Source organism: Vigna umbellata, chromosome 5, assembly GCF_029865625.1.
Source record: "Vigna umbellata cultivar VRB3 chromosome 5, Vumbellata_1.0, whole genome shotgun sequence".
In the NCBI taxonomy this organism is placed as follows: Eukaryota; Viridiplantae; Streptophyta; class Magnoliopsida; order Fabales; family Fabaceae; genus Vigna; species Vigna umbellata.
The window spans coordinates 25,666,229-25,685,799 of NC_142169.1; the positions used below are offsets into that span (position 1 = coordinate 25,666,229).

The following is a 19,571-nucleotide window of genomic DNA, read 5'->3' on the forward strand; positions in this document are numbered from 1 at the left end:
AGTCGCTAAATGCAAGATTTAATAAATTTTTTGTTAAGAAGATTTTCCATTAGTTTTTTAATAGAACAAAATAATGTTGTTAAAAGGAAATAAGTCTATGATAAATAACACATAAATTTTTAGATTGAAAAGTTTTATTTTGTAAAAAAGTTAATTTTATTTAAACAGTTTTAAATTAATTTTGAGCCTTTCAAATTATCCATTTAACTTTAGTTTCGTAATATAAATGATAGATTTGGAATTCCAACAACATTGAAGATTTATTGAAGATTTAACTTACGGGAGAAGTAATCAAAAACTGATTCAGAGAGCCAAACACGGCGTTACTAAAAGAAAATCTTCCATGGGAGAAAAAAAAACAGAAGGGACACGTACAAACTTGATAAAAGAAAATTATTAATATTAATATATATAATTATTTTCTTTATCATCACTGTAATTTATTTCATCTTCTTCCACGCAACTACAACGACGAAAGAAAAACAGAAGGAAAAACCCTCTTCTCTTTGCGTTCTTCTTCCAAGTTCTGTCTCCTTCAAATTCTTCACCTCTCACTTTATTTTCCCCAAATTCCATTGCTTCACTCGATTCCTACCTTACCGTTTCGTTATCAACTCGTTCCACCTTTTCTGCTCAGTTCAAGGTATGTCCCTTCGCCGGTTTCTTTTCAATTTTTGTTTTTTTGTTCTGTGGTTTATCGCTTTGTTCAATAGTCCATGCTTTATTCTATCATTTAATCGGTGTATATGGTATGGATGGTTTCGGTGTTTGTTAGGACCAACAAACGACGAGTTTCTGCGGCTCCAAATTGTATTAATTTATATAGTTTCCGTTTCCTGGATTTTTTATGCTGCAAAGGTTGGTTTTTGACATGTTTGGTTACAAGGGTCGATTAAGCAATCATACTATGGTGATCGGTCTTGTTTTCCGCACAGAGTGTCTTGCAATGCTGTTGTATTTTAATGCTAATTGGTCAGTTGGAGTTTTTAGGGTCTGTTTTTGATTTTTGCTTTATGTACAAACAGGAAAGGTCGTTCCTTTTTTAGCGTCTTTCAGAATGTAACAAAGGGAACCCCCTCCTCGTTTTTTTTGAATGCTATATGGTTATTGAGCTTGTTGCTCATGGTCTCTGTGGTGGGGTTGGCATGGGCATGGTCAAGAGTGCGTGCTGTCATTGGTGTGAGGTTCGGTTTGCTGTATATATACAGTTTGGTGGTTAATGAAGAGTATACAATTGAAGTTAATTTTATGTTTGGATGTGTAGTAGGTAAAAGGGGAGGTAAAACTAATTTTTTTTGGGGGATGGGATGAGTAGACTAGAATGAAATAGGTGGCGGTTGGGTACTTAGTACAATGGTGATTTTACGAATTTCATTTTGCAAAGTGAAAATAGTTTGCAGATGGTTAGTGTAAATGGAAACCAGTTTGTATATCAGTTTATTAACTGCAATTGGGAATTCTCATACAGCTAGAGGTACTTTTAGTGAAAGGAAATGTTTCTTGCTGCAAATAATTGTTGTTTGTACTGTTTAGCAGTTGCATGTTGCAGCCAACAAATAATCTTCCATTAGTGTTTGGCTAGTGCTTTTAGGTAGATAAATACAAGGTTCTAGTAGTAGTTGTAGCTGATATGAAATCTAGGAAAGAAAACTTTTTAGAAGAAAATATTGTTGAGAGTATGGCATGCCAATCAATTGACTCATTAATCTTGCCTAAGTTATGATTGTTGGCCTTTTAGATTGTTCTAAACCGACACCAACATTTGTGCAATTGAATTTGATTCTTATTAAACACTGGGGTGTGAAATTACCTTTTGCTTTCTCTCATGACTTTTTACATGATTTTGGAAAGTTCTGTGATTCTGATTTCTTAGGATAATGATTTGGGTGCTTCTCCTTCAAATCATTTTGGAAATATTGAGGCTCAGATTGATCATGAATGAACAGCTATGTTTTTTTTTTCATTGGTAGGAGTCTTTGACTGGATACCATTGATAATTTTTTGTGTTGCCATCTCTGTCTGACATATGATGTAAGGCCTTGTTGTGTTGACTGGAGTTTCACACTTCTCTTTTATTTTTCTGTTGTTGAGGTGGTTGGTTGACCTTTTTGAGTTGACCATATTTAACTGGTGCTTCATGCTTTTTCTTCTATTTTTCTGTTGTTGAGGCAGGTGGGCTATAGGATGGCAAATGCATGGCTTATCCTAAGATCTCTTTTATGCTAACCTTTGAAATATTCTTATATTTATTCTGTTGCACATGTAGGACATTGTCGATGTCATAACCATTTTTGTAATTTGGGCATGGACTGGCTGTTTATGCTCACTATTAGTGTCAGTAAACAATGTTTAGCAGGCCAAGGGGTGCCAGTGCATTTAGTATATTCAAATGGAAACAACCAGGTGCATCATCTCTGACAGCAGGTTTACTTCAGGAAGATCAGCTAGAGATTGAATTGTCTGATTATGGAAAGATTCCTAGTCCAGGCAGCGAGAGCCCTTCAGGGCTTCTTAATGGTGACAGCCTAAATGTAGAACCAATTTCCGATTTGGATCTCTTCTTTGAAAGGCTTTACAGCTATTACTGCGAGAAAGGGCTATGGTGCATCATTATAAAATGGATTGTTGAGCTTCTAAGTCTAGGGTTCACCATATGTTTTTCAGGATTTTTTTTATTATATGTTGACTGGAATGGACTCCGTAATGCAAAGTGTGGGATGGATGCGGTTGAATCTGGGATTAAGCCCTGTGATCTTGCTAAAGAAGCTCTTCGTCAACACCCCTTAACCCCACTAACAATTACCAAAGCTATTATTGTTGGATACTTGGGATTATTTTCTATCTATTGGATTTTTTGCTTCTTGAGATTCTTTGCACAACTAAAGGATACTCTTGAAATCCGGCGTTTTTACTACAATAGGTGAGTGTGAATGACAAACAGTTAAAATGCATTGAAGCAAATGGTTGTTAGTTTTTCCCATATCTTACCATGATTTTCTTGCAGTCTCTATGTCACTGACAATGAAATTCAAACCATGCCATGGGCTACAATTCTTGAAAAAGTTGTTCTGCTACAAAGGTCTCAGCAACTTTGTGTGGTAAAAGATCTTTCTGCCCATGACATTGTCATGCGGTTGATGCGGAAGGAAAACTACTTAATTGGAATGCTCAACAAGGGTGTGCTAGCTTTCCCTATTTCACAGTGGTTTCCAGGTGCTGGTCCTATAGTGACATCTGGTTCTAGTGGAACACCAAATCGTTTAATACTAACCAAGACCCTAGAGTGGACTTTGAATTGGTGCATCCTGCAGAGCATGTTTGATCGGTATGTCAACTAGTATACACATGCCTTAATAAAAGTTCTACTATTTGATCCTTTAATCTGTTCATAATGTGTATACTTTCTTATCTTCTACTGTGTAATCATCAAATTTTCTGTGTAGACCATTTTCAGTAAATGATTTGTTGGTTGGAATGATTCAATGATCATTTAGATGCCTTGTAGAAGGTTATGATTTTGATATGTAGATATTTTGGTGGCTCTTAAGGAATAATTGTGTTATTCATGGCATTGCTCTTGTCACTTCAAAACGGGCTAGCATTTGGTTGTTTTTCTCAGTTTTGTTTTTTGTATTTTGTGTTTGTATATCACATTATTGCCTTTAGATTTACTTATATGGTAATCAGTTTATGACAATGTGATTATACTATACGCATTCTAATATTTATGTTCTCCTTTGAACTCAAACTTGCTGTAGAAACTTTTGTGTCAGAAGGGATTTTGTGTCAAATCCAAAGACATTACAAAGAAGGCTCATGGTTGTTGGGCTTGCAATGCTTTTACTCTCTCCATTTCTTGTCATATTCATGCTGGTGTATCTCTTTCTGAGACATGCTGAACAATTTTATAATCACCCTAGCACTGCATCATCTCGAAGATGGTCAAATCTGTCTAGGTGGATCTTTAGGGAATTCAATGAGGTATTTTTATTCTTGATCTCCATTTCATTTTCTGCAGTTTTGCTATTTTCATGGTGTTGGAAAGGACCTCAAACACTTTGATGCTATATGAAAGAGAACAATTCTTCTAAATGCTTAAGCTATTTCATGGAAACCTTTGAAAGACGCTGAGGCATGTATTTCCATTCAGTAACTGAAAATGATTTCATCATGGAAGAAAAATTAACCTATAAACAGCTGTTTATGAAAATCCTTATTGCAAGATAAGGGGAAATTACAAGAAAAAGAATTCTTGATAAAGATAGTTCTAGTTAAGGGAGTAATCAATTTTATTTAACTGGTTAATGATGGTATGATTAATGGTTATGAGTAACCACACCAACGATTTATTATTCCTATTTCTGAAATTGTAAATACTTTTCACTGTAATCCTCTTTTTAACATTCATGGAACGATGATAGATATTATTCTAGTCAATAGTCATTAGCTTTCTTCTCTTCGTATGTTTTTTGAATCAGGTCTAATTCTCTATTAATTGTGGACTAGCAAAAACAGTTTTTCTGTTTCTTTAACTGAATTATATGGACTTTATAACGTGTGTTGTTTAAAGAGAAGTTTTGAAAGTTACCTATGTTTGAATTTTGATGTTGATGAGTTTTCTTGTTCTCTTTGTAATAAATGAATTTATTGTTTGGAAGTGGTTTGAATATCATCTCTTGATAGGCTGAAAGTGATGCCTACCTAGTTATCATTGTATGACATAAGCACTTGAATCTGTTTACTTTTATGCTAGATCTCATTGATAAACATATGGTGTAGGTGGACCATCTCTTCAAGCACCGGATTAATAGCAGTGTATTGCATGCATCTGATTATCTCAAGCAATTTCCTGCACCAATCATATCTATCATTGCAAAATTCATCTCTTTTGTATCGGGCGGCTTTGCTGCAGTTCTGATCATCATTGCTTTTCTTGAGGAGTCTCTACTAGAGGGCCATGTAATGAAATTCTGTTCATTTTTCATAATTTATACATCATTTCATGACAGTCATTAAAGATCTATTTAATGGAAAATATTGCAGATATTTGGTCGGAACTTGCTTTGGTATGCGGCTGTTTTTGGAACTATAACTGCCATTAGCCGGGCTGCAATCAACAATGAGCTTCTGGTTTTAGATGCTGAAGGAGCTATGTCTATGGTGGTTCAACATACTCATTATCTGCCAAAGAGATGGCGTGGCAAAGAAAGTACTGAATCGGTCCGTGCTGAGTTTGCAACTCTATTCCAGGTAAGGTCTTGGTTTAAAGCTTTCTCATTATGATAATAGATCAACACTTATCTGTTCTTTATTTGCATGATAACATAGGTTTGAATATTACTTTGCATGCTCTTGTATTTTTCTTTTGTGCTGCAGTATTCTGGAATGATGCTACTTGAAGAGATGGCCTCAATTTTCCTCACACCATACTTGCTTCTGTTTATTGTCCCAAAGGTAATTTTTTCTTGGAGGTAACCTTCTTTATATGATAGTATAATGAATATTTGCTGTTTTCTTTTTGCAGCGGGTTGATGATATCTTGCAATTCATTGCTGATTTCACTGTAAATGTTGAAGGTGTTGGCCACGTTTGCAGGTTAGCATGTTTTCATATTTATATTTTAAGTGTATGTCCCATATATCTGGCCATTCTTTTGGACTTGTATGATTTTATTTATTTATTCATTCATTAGTGTTGTGGTGTCCATGTGACTGTCAGAGCATATTAATTATATTATGTCCCTGCTGTTTTCAGTTTTAGCACCTTTGATTTTCAAGAACATGGAAACAGTCATTATGGTTCCCCTTGCAATGCACCTCGTAGCCGGAGGAGTTCTCAAGGGAAGATGGAGAAATCATTGCTGAGGTATGTTCTTCTGGCTGAGCTGTCATAATCACAGGACACTGGTCTAATAGAGTTCGGTTACGTTGTCTATTTATTGATTTTGTTTCAAAAAATCACCCGGGTTCTACTACTCTTTTAATTGTTGTCTTTTATCCTGCTTTCAAGCTTTGGTGGAAGTTTGAAGGAGTAATGTTGAATGTTTTTTCTTGCTCGGGGAGGGGGAGGGGGAGGGGGAAAGGAATGAATTCATTGGAAAACAGTTAAGTACTATCCAAGTTCCTTAGCTACAGGAAGACAATTTCTATCCATCTATCTAATTTTTCCTTTAAAAGTTGTTTCCATGTAACGACAGGAACCCTGTGTTTTTCCTTTTTCCCGTAAAAGTGATGCATGGAGTGTCTTAATCCTGCTTTAAAAAATCAGAGATTGTCCTACTAGTCAACACCTAACTTCCTCAGCGTTCCAATCTTAATTTATATTGTTTGAAGCTTTTCATCGACATAACCTTGAAATTACGAGCTTCATTATTTTTAATCCTTAATTCTCCATGTTGTAATTCGCCTTCTTATGTTGTCAATGATTCGTCCAAGTCGTGAAATATATAAAAAGATGATAATTATAACAAACAGAAAGAGGAGAAAGAAAGGAAAATTTGTGCTCTTTTTGGAACAGGGCTAAGATTATGTTTCTAGTTTGATTTCAGTCCATAGTAAACAATGCCCCTCAGACAACTTAGCTTAGAAAACCTTTACTACTTTCGAAATCCTCTACTTTCGAAATCGTTTACCTTAGGGCAAACAATTTTATTGTTTTGGATTACTGATGTGAACTGTGGCAGTATTATTATTTTTGTTGTGTTGAACTTCTCTTGCTATTACAGCTTTCAGAGTAGTTATCCATCATGGGAACCAAGCGCACAGGGTAAACAGTTTTTGATAAATCTTAGAAAATTCAGAGAGGAAAAGTTACCAGTACAACGAAACATACATGCAGCTTCCCCTCCTAGAATGTGGAGGGGTATTTCCAACACGGGAAGCAATATTGGAGACAGAAACAGGTTTATGTCCAGGGAAATGCCATACAGTACTTTTTTAACTGGCAATCACTTGGGTTCTCTGTGGTTGATTGAAGCCAATCAACACAATCATCCCTATCTCCTTGATTGGTACTATACATCTCGATCTTCTGACGTAAATCAAGGAGACGATCCTTCAGAAGCGTTTGGAGTAATAGAACATCATTCTAGAGAGCATTGGATTCCCTCCGATATGACACACAATGAAAGTGGATATGAGGAATACTCAAATGAGAATCGTCGAGGTTGGGCTCAATCTCATCTTGTGACTTCCACATCGGTACCCATTTTCAGGGAAAGCTTTATTCAGGATCAAAGTTATAATGGACTGACCCATACTACCAGGAGTCATTGGTGGGCTAGACACGCGCAGCAGGGTGGACAGAATCAGACAAGCTTTTTTGAGCCTCCAGATTTCAATCAGGAAAGATATAATTATTATGATAAGTTTTCTGATAGAGGGTCAGAGGAAGAAGATCGTGAACAACGCTTGTACTCTAGAGATAGTCACAGATTATCTAGAACATACACAGATGACTTGGGGGCTGGGGAATTAAATCTTCATTTTGATGATATTTATAGCAGACCTCCAGAAACCCCACCTGCAAGCTTTTGAGTGACAGCTCTGTTCCTCGTTATTTGTTTAGGAGGTTCTTGCCGTTGTCGAGCATTTGCATGCATATATTTCCAAGTCTATTCTTTGCTGTAAATAGATTCATTGGAATGAGGTTGGACTGTTAAAAGAGCCTCAGTTGATGTTTTGGAAGGTCTCTAGATTACCTAAAAGGGTTCTGGGATCCTTCCTTCCTAGGTGTAGGGTTCAAAAAGTAAAAACAATCATTAATTATGTCCAGTGTCCTAATAATTCTTTGACCCAATTCTCCTTTTTCAAAAATACTTTGGTTTTCTTTTACTTATTGTTTGGTTAGATTGACACGGATTGGAGGGAGGGAAATTTTCTCAACCTCCATTGTTGAACTTCAAACTTTAGCTTCCCTCTCTCGAAATGTGAGGGACTTGAATGGGAAGAGAATTTTTACATTAATTGACTTTAGTTGAATAACTAGACCCTCCTGCGGCAAAAAAACACTAAAGGTGATTTTACTGTAAAAAAGTTATATCAAATTTACACATTTAAAGTATTTTTTATAGAAGTTGTGTTAAGCTGACAAAGTTTTAGTTCGAAATATTTTAAACTGAAATCATATCAAATTAAAAATGTGTTATCTTTTCACAATTTTGATTAAAATGCATGATTTTGATTAAAATATTTTAACTTTTAAAAATATGTTTTCCAATTTATCCATATCTGCAATTTTTTTTTTTCAAATTTATCACTTTCGTAATTTTTAAAAAAATATTAAACATTGCACTTTATCCATATTTGTAATTATTTTTAAATCTGCGGATAATTTTTTAAAATATTGCTTATAAATGTGCCTTTTCCCTAATTTTTTTAATATATATAAGGTTCCTTTAATTGAATTAAATGTGTTGTAGGAGGAGAATTTAGAAAATAAAATATTAGAATTGACGAGTGTTTTAAAATAATGAGATTGAATGTTATATGAAGATAAATGATAACCAAAACTGCATAAAGTTTACCTCAACTTGGTTCCAAGTTTATGGAAGATTAGGTTTCGGCCGAGAGAAGGTATATTTCTTATTAAAACATACTCAGCATACAAAATAGTGTACATGGCTTTTACTTAAACGTGTATATTTTAAGCATACGGTCCTTTCCACGTTTAAATTCAATTTACTGCATTTGTTATAAATTTCAGTCTTATCCTATTGAACTACGAAGCCTTTAGATTTTTTTTTTTTGTTTGCACGTATTTTTAAAACATGTTACAAAAAATTTGCTAATATATCAAACATATAGTTGCCATCATTGATTGTCTATGTGTTTTATGGTTAACCATTTACAAATATTTTCGCCATGCCAGCGGATGCGAATGATATTTGTAACATTGTAGATTGATCTTAATTTAAGTGGTCCACAGAGCCAGGAAGGTGGAGTTAGTAATTTCATGGGCCCAAATCAAAAAGCTTTTAAATGAGTCATCACAATATAAAACTAAAAAATTATAAAGAAAATAGTGTAAATGAAATCAATATTACATTAAAGATTAATGTTAAAAATTTTATATATTATATATACTAAAATATTTATTTTCGAAGAGACCACATTGGCCATAAGTGTGAAAACTTTTGGTCCACGTCTCACTCAATTTAAATTTTAGTGTTTGCAATTTTTTATCCACATTCCTGACACACAAATGGGGAGTACCCCAAACACGTAACAAAACCTATCAAGCCATTATAAACTTTTATTTTTGTAACAACCTTTTTTTTATGAGAGTAATCAAGAGAATTAAAAAAGAAAATTAAATTAGCTTCGTTAGATATTAGTTTCGCATTATTTTACAAAATTCAATTATTTATTAAATATCTTCCGATTATAAACCAAATCAATAGTAATTATTTGGTCATTAAAATAAAAAACAAGCGTCGAAATTAAATTGGGATGCCTAAAAAGCACAATAACGAAGATAGTTATACATTAAATACGTATGGATTTTAGTTACGAGCATTTATTCGAAAACAATAAACCCAAAAGAATGAGTATGTTTATTCGTACCCATTGAGGATATTTAATATAGTAAGTTGAAATAAAAATTATATTTATTCACTAATACGAAAGTGTTGATGTAAGACTTTGGCGGGAATACAATCATAGGACTTGTGGGTTGTTCAAAATTTATTTCTCATTAATTCAATGCCAAATATTACATTTTAGTTATTTTCTTATATTGGATTAGTATTTTGTTAAATTAGTCCATTTTATAATTAGGATATTGAGATTCATAAATATCTGTAATCAAGTTAAATATTGTACTTTAATTGTGTTGCTTTGTTGTAGTTTTTGTCTTGTTTACAGTTGAAGAGACTGTAACTATGTCATCTCTGTCCATACTTTTGAAGAATGTTGCACATAAGAGTCCAGACACAGAAAAACAAGAAAAACACTTGTTCTATCCTTTCTGATATATTTTCAGATATCATAATACTAAGTTGAGGACCAAAGCAAAGAATGCTTATTCCTTTCATTTCTGATTTAAGCAATGGCATTGGCATTGGCATGCCTCTTTCTTTCTACATCATTCCTAATGTCAGAAGTTCCAAACTCACTCTATATCATTGCAAAAATCACTACACGGTTTTTTCTATTGTCTCTGTCACTGCTAAATAAACCTACCCTCTAAGTTACATTAACGAATCACTGGCACTAGCCTGATTTTAGATGCCTATTATTCTGTTGCATGATGGTTTGAAAATCCAAGTAAACTTGCCTATCGTTTGCTGAATCCATTGAGAAAGATCTTCGAATAGGCTGAATAGAAAACTGCTCGTCTTTCTTCCTAACATCAATGCACTCATCTCCCATGATGGAAACATGGTGACACTTCCTTGTAATAGAGTGACTTCTACTCTCTACAACTCTTTCCCTTGAGTCACTTCTTTCTTGTTGCATCATCTGTGGCAGTGCTTCCTCATGTTCTCCCTCAAGTTCAATGACAACAAAATCCTCATCACTGTCCACGTAAGAGAGCAATTGAGAATCCTGAGGAGAAGAGCTTGGAGCTATGATATGATCCGTTGGACAGTGTGTGTTGCCTGATACAATGCTTGATCTACAAAGAGGGCAATTGGAATTGGTTTGAAGCCAAACGTCAATGCAGTGAAAGTGAAAGGCATGTTTGCAAATGGGAAGAACTTTCAGCATATCATGATCTTGAAACTCAGTCAAACAAATCACGCAGCCATACAACACACTTTGATGATTCTTTTCAACATCTCCTTTTGTGAATTGAAGTGTTGGGATTTCTTTGATTGCAGATTCATCAAGTCCTTGGCTCCACATCCTGGGAGAGAGTGCTATGAAGGGGTCTTGATCTTCATGTCGAGGGGTAAGGAGGGAGAAAAACCATCTCAAGGGGTGAAATAGGTACAAGTTTGAGAAGCATTTGGTGACAAGAGTTAAGTAGGTGATGAGTATAAAAACAGTGACAAAGATGGTGGGAACTATGATGGCAAGTATGGGTAAAGCAGAAGCAGAATTTGAAGGAGGTTTTGGTTTGTGAAGGATTGTGCTAGCATGAGTTTTGATGGGTGGAAGCAGCTTGTAAGAGGGAATGGGGTTGAGAGCCATTAGAAACCTTTGAATTAAAGACAAGTGAAATTTTTTGATAGTTCCTACTCTTCCTAGCTAGTGATGCAAGGATCTTGTTTTGGAAACAAAGGTGTGATGTATGATATTTAATTTAGAAAGAGCGTGATGAAAGTGAAATGGGCATAAAATTAATTCATTTGGATTAGTTCTAAGTTATGCGAAGAGGCACATGTCATGGTTTGACTAACATAGTGAGGTTTATTTCTCCCCCAATGAAAAGATAGCTTTTGGATTTGTGTGGGATGAATATCTCAGCCAAGATTATTAGGTGATATAAAAATTGTGTTTAATCTTTCATGCTTAATAAATAAATAAGATGTATCAATTTATAATAAACCACGAAGCGTAACACTTCAACGTCACTGACTTATTTTTCATCACCATTAAACTTAGCTGTCAAAATTTAACCTCATGTAAGTAAAATAGATATTATTGGACCGTATGCCCGTATAAGTTGGAGTGGATAGAAAATGGACAGCAATGGTAAATAGTTTGACGCTAAGGTTAGTGTTTTATATTGAGGTTTGTGATAGTAGTGTTGAGAGGACATGGATATTTAAGTACGTCCATTGACTGGAACGTTAGGTCTGAAAATATAAAACCACAAACAAAAGAACATAATCATACATAAATAGTTTATAACTTCATATCTCATCCAACTAAACATAGCAGTTAATGATCCAATTAATCATCATACCATTCAAAAACATAAACAAATTATAATACTAGACTCGTTATTCAGATTTATAGATTGATTCGGACTCTACAATTCGTGTATATATCGTTAATTAAAATTGAATCATTAAAACCGCAAGTGTTACAGCCAATAATAGTACCCAGTTTACCCTCCTTGTGGGAGGTAAATTTTCTAAAGCTTAAAAGAAATAAAGTCATTGACCTCATAATCAACTATATGAATCTTATTCACTCTTCATTACCTAGATCACATCTTCTACATGAGTATGTGAGTGTAGTAGAGTATAAAGATGATTTTACATAAGGTGTCCCTAGTTAATACATAACACTAACTTGCCATATCCTTTCTCCTTAAGAAAGATATGACTATACAAGAAAACATAACATAACTAGACTTACCTACATGCATGAAATACATATAACATAATTCCACATGGAGTTCAATCATGCATAGAAAACAAAAAGAACACTAATTATGAGAGACGTTTCTAAAAAGATAACTAATATTATGGATAATGACTTTCTTAATAGGAAGCCTATATATAATTTAGCCTATTACATCAAAAGGTTTTTTTTTTAAGGATGTCACATTTTTTTAACCTATAACTATTTTTGTTGTATTCAATTGAGAATTGAGCTATTTTAGGTCTCTAAATTAATTTAAGGTGAAAACTAAATATTAATAAACAGGTGAATCAAGATATTAATAAACAATTAAATAATAGATTTTAAATATATATATATATATATATATATATATATATATATATGTGTGTGTGTGTGTGTTTTTTTTTTTTTTTGGTAAAAATTAATTCTTAGTGGATGGAGTTGGATCTAATTTTTTTTTTACTTTTTAAACCAATTTTATATATCTAAATTTTAAACTGAGAAGTTAAATCTATAGTCTTTTTTACTTTTACCACTAAACTAATTTGATAGCTCATGTGTGTCTGGATGGGGTAGTTAAGCTAAGTGCTAAACAATAATATACCTCTAAAATAAATTTCTAAATTAAACGTTTCTTTGGGTTCAAATAATAAATAAAGTGTAAAAACTTATTGGATGATGTTTTCAAGTTGTTTACCTCGTATGATGGCACCACCTAATGTCGGATCTTTTTGTTTTCTTTTTCTCTTTTCGATCTAAGTTTTTGTTTCTCTTTCTTGTGATTTCCAGATTTGTTGATTGCCACAACCCTTCTACAATTTATCCGTGTCGAAAAATGCCACCAAAGAGAGCAACTCGTTTCAAACGGTCCAATGTCCGTCCTATTCAACAATCCGATCAGGCTCAGAAACAAGATCTGAAAACTCAAAATCATTTTCATCAACAGCGTTCCTGTGATCAAATCTCATCTCAGTGGTGCACATGAACATTATACTCTTAATCACTCTTAAGAATAATTAACATTTGTTAGAGTTAATGAAACAGCTGCCTGAATTTTTAATAGGATTTTTCAACTTGCCAGATTAGTAATGAGTAGAAGAAGTTGTCTAAATGCGTTCTTTTTAAACTCAGCAGACCAACTTTATGTTACTGAAAATGTTCATTTATGATGGGACAGTTTGGAATACCTATGACATCATCAGTGACAGTAATCTTGTCCCAAAATCCCAGCTGCTTGATATCTGCCAGTGATGCTATGCCGACATAAATCCTTGCTAGTCCAATTGTGGTCTACATCTCTGTTCTCAGATGTTCTGTTGTACTAATTACTAATTAAGAAGTTAACTGCAAGATTAAGATTCTATTACCGTGTAAATTTAATATCAATGAAAGTATAAACAATTTATATGAAAAATGTGATCCTATCTTTAATGTAGAATATCAAGATAAATTTTTGTATATTGTTCATTCTTAATACATATTGGTCTCTTTATCGTTGCTGGTACTTCTGCTGTTTATATACTCCATCTTAGTCAAATAACTTGATTCTTCTCGATTCGTTATATTTTAAAACCAAATCTACTGAATTCATTTGTGTCCCTACTTAATGTAAACAGCCAATCTCGAGAAGGACTGTTTCCATATCAGTGATCAGGGAAGATTCCCCATCCTCTGTTTTAGGTTTGGGTTTTTACTGTCACGTATTTTTGGAAAATCATTAGCAATGGAAAGTTAAACAGCCCTGATCATCAAGTTGCTGAAAACCACATCAAATAATGAAAATCCAGAAGGTCAGTAGGTTGAGTTCCAAAAATTCAACCTAAAACCATGATGTAAGATGATGGCTGTTTGATATTGTAATGAAGTTCAATGTTTCTCTTAAATTACAATACTTTTAACCACGTGATGAAATTAATCCAGTATTTTTACGTCTCAATCCCACCCTTTAAATTAATACAGAGAGAATTTCCACTTTGATGTTGGGACCAAAGGGATCATTAGTTTAGGGAAACAAGTGGACAGGGTAGTGCAAATGGTTATTTTTCTACAAGATTTCTATTATGTATTGCTAATAAAGATTCGATTAGCTTTATCATAAACTCACAATGCACGGTCCTTCTGATCTCACTTTCTGTCGTATTAGAACTAGGAAACCAAAAGGGTGACTTTCTTTATAAATAATCCATACAAAAATTTGCATAGGTTACAGACTTTAGCAGTGACTACAATCACTATGTGATCCACATTCGTTGAACACTAAAACCAATCTCTATCATGGGGTGTCTGTCATAAACTTTGATAATTTTCCATTTTGTTTTCTCATCCATTGAATGCAATCAGTCCAAGGTAAATTTCCAAATAGTGAAGACTACATACAGTGTTTGGTGAATATAAAAAGGCGAAGGGAAGTTAAAGATTGGTGCAGAAGTGTGAGAGAATGGAGGAGTTAAAGGAAAAGGTGAGTGAAAAGGAAACAGAGAAAATAAAGTACAGAGGAGTAAGAAGGAGGCCATGGGGAAAGTTTGCAGCAGAGATTAGAGATTCAGCTAGAAATGGAGCTCGCGTGTGGCTTGGGACCTTTAACACTGCTGAGGAAGCAGCAAGAGCTTATGATCGTGCTGCCTTTGAAATGAGAGGTGCTATGGCCATTCTCAACTTCCCACATGAACACCCTCCTTTCACTTCATCATCTAAAACTGAACATGCTAAACAAGTTGTCGTATTTGAGTGTCTCGATGACAAATTGTTGGAGGAACTCCTTGATTGTGATCACAAAAACATGAATCACAACTTCGCCAACTAGGAACATATGTTCCGACATTTTTAATCCTAGATTGCTGTCTGTGCAGTGCTCTTGTTCAATTAAATCGACCAATCGCGCAAAGTGCTTTTGTGGGGACTATAAAATTTGAGTCATTTCACATCACGTTAATGTGAAGTGGATAAAGTAGAGTTCGGTTAAGTTGGAAGGGAATTTAATCTTTCTTTTTAAGTGACATCGGTTTTCAATTACTTATCAGTTTTATCGATAATTAGTAATAAATGAGAAAAAATATTAAGGGTTTCTGGTGACATTTTTTTCTCTAATTATGTTTTATTGGTTTATTTATTTACCAAAATTAAATTTGAAACTTATTCAAATGTTAGTAACCATATGGAACTTGAGGCACAACGATAAGAGTATATAACAAGATAAGTCTTGTGCGTAAAATGAGAGTTCCATCGTTGTCTTTTTAAACAAGGCACAACAAATAATAAAAAAATGGCGACACCCGTGGCCAACAATAGAGTGTGTCCTGTCTATAAAATGCGCTAGATTCACTTAACTATGACAAGAATTAAAATAAAATAGTTGGTGGGATTACGTTAAAGGCATGCTATAACTACGAACGAATTATGGCTACTGTGTGCGTAAATATTTTATTAAATCTAATTTAATTTATTTTTTCTTAGTGGTGTTGGTATAATCCGCTACATTTTAAATAAAATATATGGATAACTTACAAAAAAAAATTATGGCGGCGACCATCTAGATCCTAGATTCTACTGGTGTGTATATATATCATGGTTACGTATTTTTTATAGTATAGTTGAATAAAATAGGCTTTTCATTTTTTTTTTGCCTTCTTATTTATTTTATACTATTTGTTCATAATGCCTAAAGCGTCAATATAGCGGCTTTACTAAAAAAAAGGAAACTCGTATTTTATTTGATGGCACTTGTTTGCTATTTTTTATGCCCTTAAGATTGTTTTAGGACAAGAGGGAGGAAGTTACTTCATAATAACAGTGCGAGAGGAAGAAAGAAAAATAGGTTTAAGGATGGAATTTTTCAAAGAGAAAATATGAAAAGTTTACACGTTATGTTATTATATATATATATGTAGTAACTACCAAAAATTGTTTAAGAAGAGTAATTGTTTTGTATTTATATAATTAATAACTATAAAATATTTTAAAATTTCATACTCCAATCAATAAGAAAGCAAAACTTAATACCTTCAAAAGTTTCTCTTTCATTGTGTCTTCGCACTTTCTCTTCTCAAGCCTTCATTAGTTGCAGCGACTTGTACGACCACACAAATATATGTTGCTTGGATGTCTTGGAAATGATTTTATTTCATTTTCACATTGTTTTAATAAGGGACTGTGTTTTGAACCAATTTAAGTGGTGGTGTCAATTCTCCTTTCTCCATCACTAGTGACGACTCCTCCATCACCCTCCAACTTGTTCAAGGTTTGTTATGTACACTAAGTATTGAATGAATATTTTATATATGTGTTAACAAGTTTAGATGTAGATTGATTTGCATGTGATTTGGGTTATGTTTTACATGATTTCATTTATCTTAGCCAAATCTTTTAGGAATTTGATGAGAAGCTTTGTTTAAAGAAGTTTTTCTCACTGTTTCTTTTTCTGTTTTGTTGGCATGTTTGTTTCATTTAAATTTGTAGAATATATTTACCATCAAATTTAGTTTTATTTGAGTCTTAAAAAGAGTATTGATGATGTTTGATTAATTATTAGGTGATTGATTAAATTGTGTTTTTAGTTTATATTAGATAGTTGATTAATTTTAGATTCATTAGATGTTGTATGTTTAAATAATTTTAGCTTATTTAGTGATTGGATTCTTACATGATTGACTTTCTTGGATGTTTGTTTTCAACATTGATATCAATTTGACATCTTCAACTAAGATGTTAAAGTTTCTTCTGATATTAAAAGTAAAAAATAACAAAGATCAAAAATCGTTTTTTAGTACTTACCACATTTAATCATCATAAACCTCCTATAACCAGTCCTCTCAGTTCACCCTAAAAAAACCACCTTTACATCTTTTTCTTAACAGCCAATTGTAACAACTCCATTTAGCATATTTGAACAAAACTAACCGCTTTGTTTATCTATTCTCCCAATTCATTATTATTTCTTTCCAGTTTTAATACATATTTTTGGATAAAAGCACTAGTCAAAAAATTAACATTTAGAATGTTACTTATTTTTATCTTATACTTTCACTTATGTCAAATTAAATATATTTTTTTCATAACCTTTTCATTCCTAAATATAAATTTATGTTTTTATCGTATACACACAAGTATTGCCCACGTACTCTTTAAAGTTGGAATTAGGCATTGATAAGGAAAAAAATATGTGGAAAATATATGGGTCTTTTCAAGAGAGAATAACCAAAAATATAACATTAACCTACATATAAGAGATCAATACCATCTCCAACCAAAAAACTCTAAAACAATAAGTTTATTGATTTTATTTCTTATATGGTGTTCAATTTTTTCATTTTTACTGACTTAAACTCATATTTGGATTTTTCAATAATCTTTCAAGTGAGTCTCTTCACAATTGACACCTTTTCTTTGAGTTAACCACAAATACTTCTTATTTGTATAGCCAATCATTACAATGAGACACACTTGACCCTCCCTCAAGAAGACTATGGATACAAAAATATGTTTGAACCTATCACCAAAACTAATTATCCATCTCTGATATCACTGATGAGTCTTTCCAAAAAAGATTAATATAAAAATACAATACAAATAAGACATGTTCAATCCACATATAAGAAATTGACACTACTTCCATCCTAAAATCTCTAGATAATTTATAGATTTTTTTTCTTATATTGTGTTTAACTTTTTTTCCTTTAATTATTTAACGTGCTATTTAAATTCACACTTAAATTTTTTTAAACTATTATATTCTTATTATTGTAATGCACTATGCTATATAGATCCTCTTATAAGAGATATAAGATGTATATTTGCTACATGGTTAACCGCTAAAGCTCTGACTTCTGCTAGGTTCTATACTATAATTCAATGGAGTAACATTTAGTGCTGCAATTGAGGAATAAGACATGATTGTCCAAAGAAAACTGAACATGTATATAAAGTATTCTGAAATGACAATGTTGTCTCTTCTGATTTTATGAATTATAGTACGTTATGGTTTTCCTATGAGTAATGACATTTATATATATATATATATATATATATATATATATATATATATATATATATATATATTGGTTTGAAAGTTTTTGAAATATTCATGTAAAATACAGCAAATTAAAATTATTCTGAGTGTATAGAAGGTATAATATTTTTCAATTAATAGCATATAATTTATTTTAAACACAACTTTAATATTTGTGTGGCATTATATAGTAAACAAACGACCCAATTAAGTAATTAATTATGCAAACAAGTGAACAAAAATCTTAAAATAGTCAATTCATGCAACAAATTTTCATCGCAGTCATTTCATACTAGAAAGAAAATTCTACGTGTGATGAGGCGGCGCGGTTCAAATTCGTCCAACCTTTCCCTGCAATTGAACCTTTGGTTCAATCCTATGAAATTGCATTATTTGACTCACGTGCGCAAAGTGCAAAGTAGTAGTACTCGAAGCCTAGGAAAATTTAATGAGGACTAGGTCCTATCATTTCTTTATTTCAATTGAACTATATTCTCATAATTTAAAATGCAGTGCCATCCTCCTTGTCCACTATTCTTAACTCAATCTTTCTTAATTAATTCACTCCCAATTTGAACGTCCTTTTTTTATAACCCATTTGTTAATTCAGCTCACAAATCCCTTCACTTTTCACCGGATATATAAACTTCAAGCCTCTTGATTTTTCTATGTAGAAAAAATAAATACAAACAGAGAAGGTAAATTCATATTTTCATCTTCAGAAATGGATTTTAATTCATCGTTGTTTTCGTTCAACAACAATGCAACAAATGAATCGTCCTTATCGTTACAAGAGCACACCTCTGATATCACACACGATGGTTCAAATCCACAGCCTCTGTCTATAGGCCCAACGAAGAAAGAGAGGAAACCCTATAGAGGAGTAAGAAGAAGGCCATGGGGAAAATTCGCAGCAGAAATACGAGACCCTACAAGAAATGGTGTTCGAGTATGGATTGGAACATTTGACACTGCTGAAGAAGCTGCTTTAGCTTATGACCAAGCAGCTTTCTTGACAAGGGGTGTTCTTGCTACCCTTAACTTTTCAGCACAAAGGGTAGTGGAGTCCCTCGAAGACATGGGTTTCAAGGCACTCAGAAATGGTGTCTCACCCTTGTTGGAACTCAAAAGGATGCACGTGATGAGAACAAAATCTAGGGTTAGCAGGAGTGGTGCTAAAAAGGTTAAAAGGGTTTGCAGCAAATTGAAACCGGATCCTATTGCTGAAACTGTGTTGGTCTTGGAGGATTTGGGTCCTGAATACCTAGAGCAACTTTTGACCTTCACTTCCCCTGGTTCTTGGTCCTGAATTTCTGGAGATGTTTCAA

General features: G+C 33.2%; 2 protein-coding genes and 2 pseudogenes across 2 annotated transcripts; 3 read left to right on the forward strand and 1 right to left on the reverse strand.

Annotated features, from left to right (window-relative positions):
• The first annotated feature begins 435 nt into the window (after positions 1 to 435).
• Positions 436 to 7,797, forward strand: LOC124830060 (autophagy-related protein 9). The gene is made up of 10 exons (XM_047303682.2): positions 436 to 643; positions 2,267 to 2,920; positions 3,005 to 3,325; positions 3,759 to 3,981; positions 4,780 to 4,959; positions 5,044 to 5,250; positions 5,377 to 5,454; positions 5,525 to 5,595; positions 5,755 to 5,865; positions 6,725 to 7,797. The coding sequence occupies exons 2-10, from the start codon at positions 2,346 to 2,348 to the stop codon at positions 7,533 to 7,535; spliced, it is 2,577 nt and encodes an 858-aa protein (XP_047159638.1). The 5' UTR covers positions 436 to 643; positions 2,267 to 2,345; the 3' UTR covers positions 7,536 to 7,797.
• A 2,243-nt stretch (positions 7,798 to 10,040) lies between these two features.
• LOC124830003 (RING-H2 finger protein ATL16-like) lies at positions 10,041 to 11,135 on the reverse strand (annotated as a pseudogene).
• Positions 11,136 to 14,676: 3,541 nt separating this feature from the next.
• On the forward strand, positions 14,677 to 15,287 carry LOC124829993 (ethylene-responsive transcription factor ERF095-like). The gene has a single exon (XM_047303583.2). The coding sequence runs from the start codon at positions 14,677 to 14,679 to the stop codon at positions 15,040 to 15,042; it is 366 nt and encodes a 121-aa protein (XP_047159539.1). The 3' UTR covers positions 15,043 to 15,287.
• Positions 15,288 to 18,967: 3,680 nt separating this feature from the next.
• On the forward strand, positions 18,968 to 19,552 carry LOC124829984 (ethylene-responsive transcription factor 1B pseudogene; annotated as a pseudogene).
• Positions 19,553 to 19,571: the final 19 nt, after the last annotated feature.

What these genes read in the sequence shown, in the direction of transcription:
- LOC124830060 (XM_047303682.2), top strand. Translation starts at nt 2,346, where the DNA reads ATGTTTAGCAGGCCAAGGGGTGCCAGTGCATTTAGTATATTCAAATGG. An exon ending in AGTTTGCAACTCTATTCCAG is followed by an intron (nt 5,251 to 5,376) that starts GTAAGGTCTTGG and finishes TTTGTGCTGCAG; the next exon opens with TATTCTGGAATGATGCTACT. An exon ending in ATGGAGAAATCATTGCTGAG is followed by an intron (nt 5,866 to 6,724) that starts GTATGTTCTTCT and finishes TTGCTATTACAG; the next exon opens with CTTTCAGAGTAGTTATCCAT.
- LOC124829993 (XM_047303583.2), top strand. Translation starts at nt 14,677, where the DNA reads ATGGAGGAGTTAAAGGAAAAGGTGAGTGAAAAGGAAACAGAGAAAATA.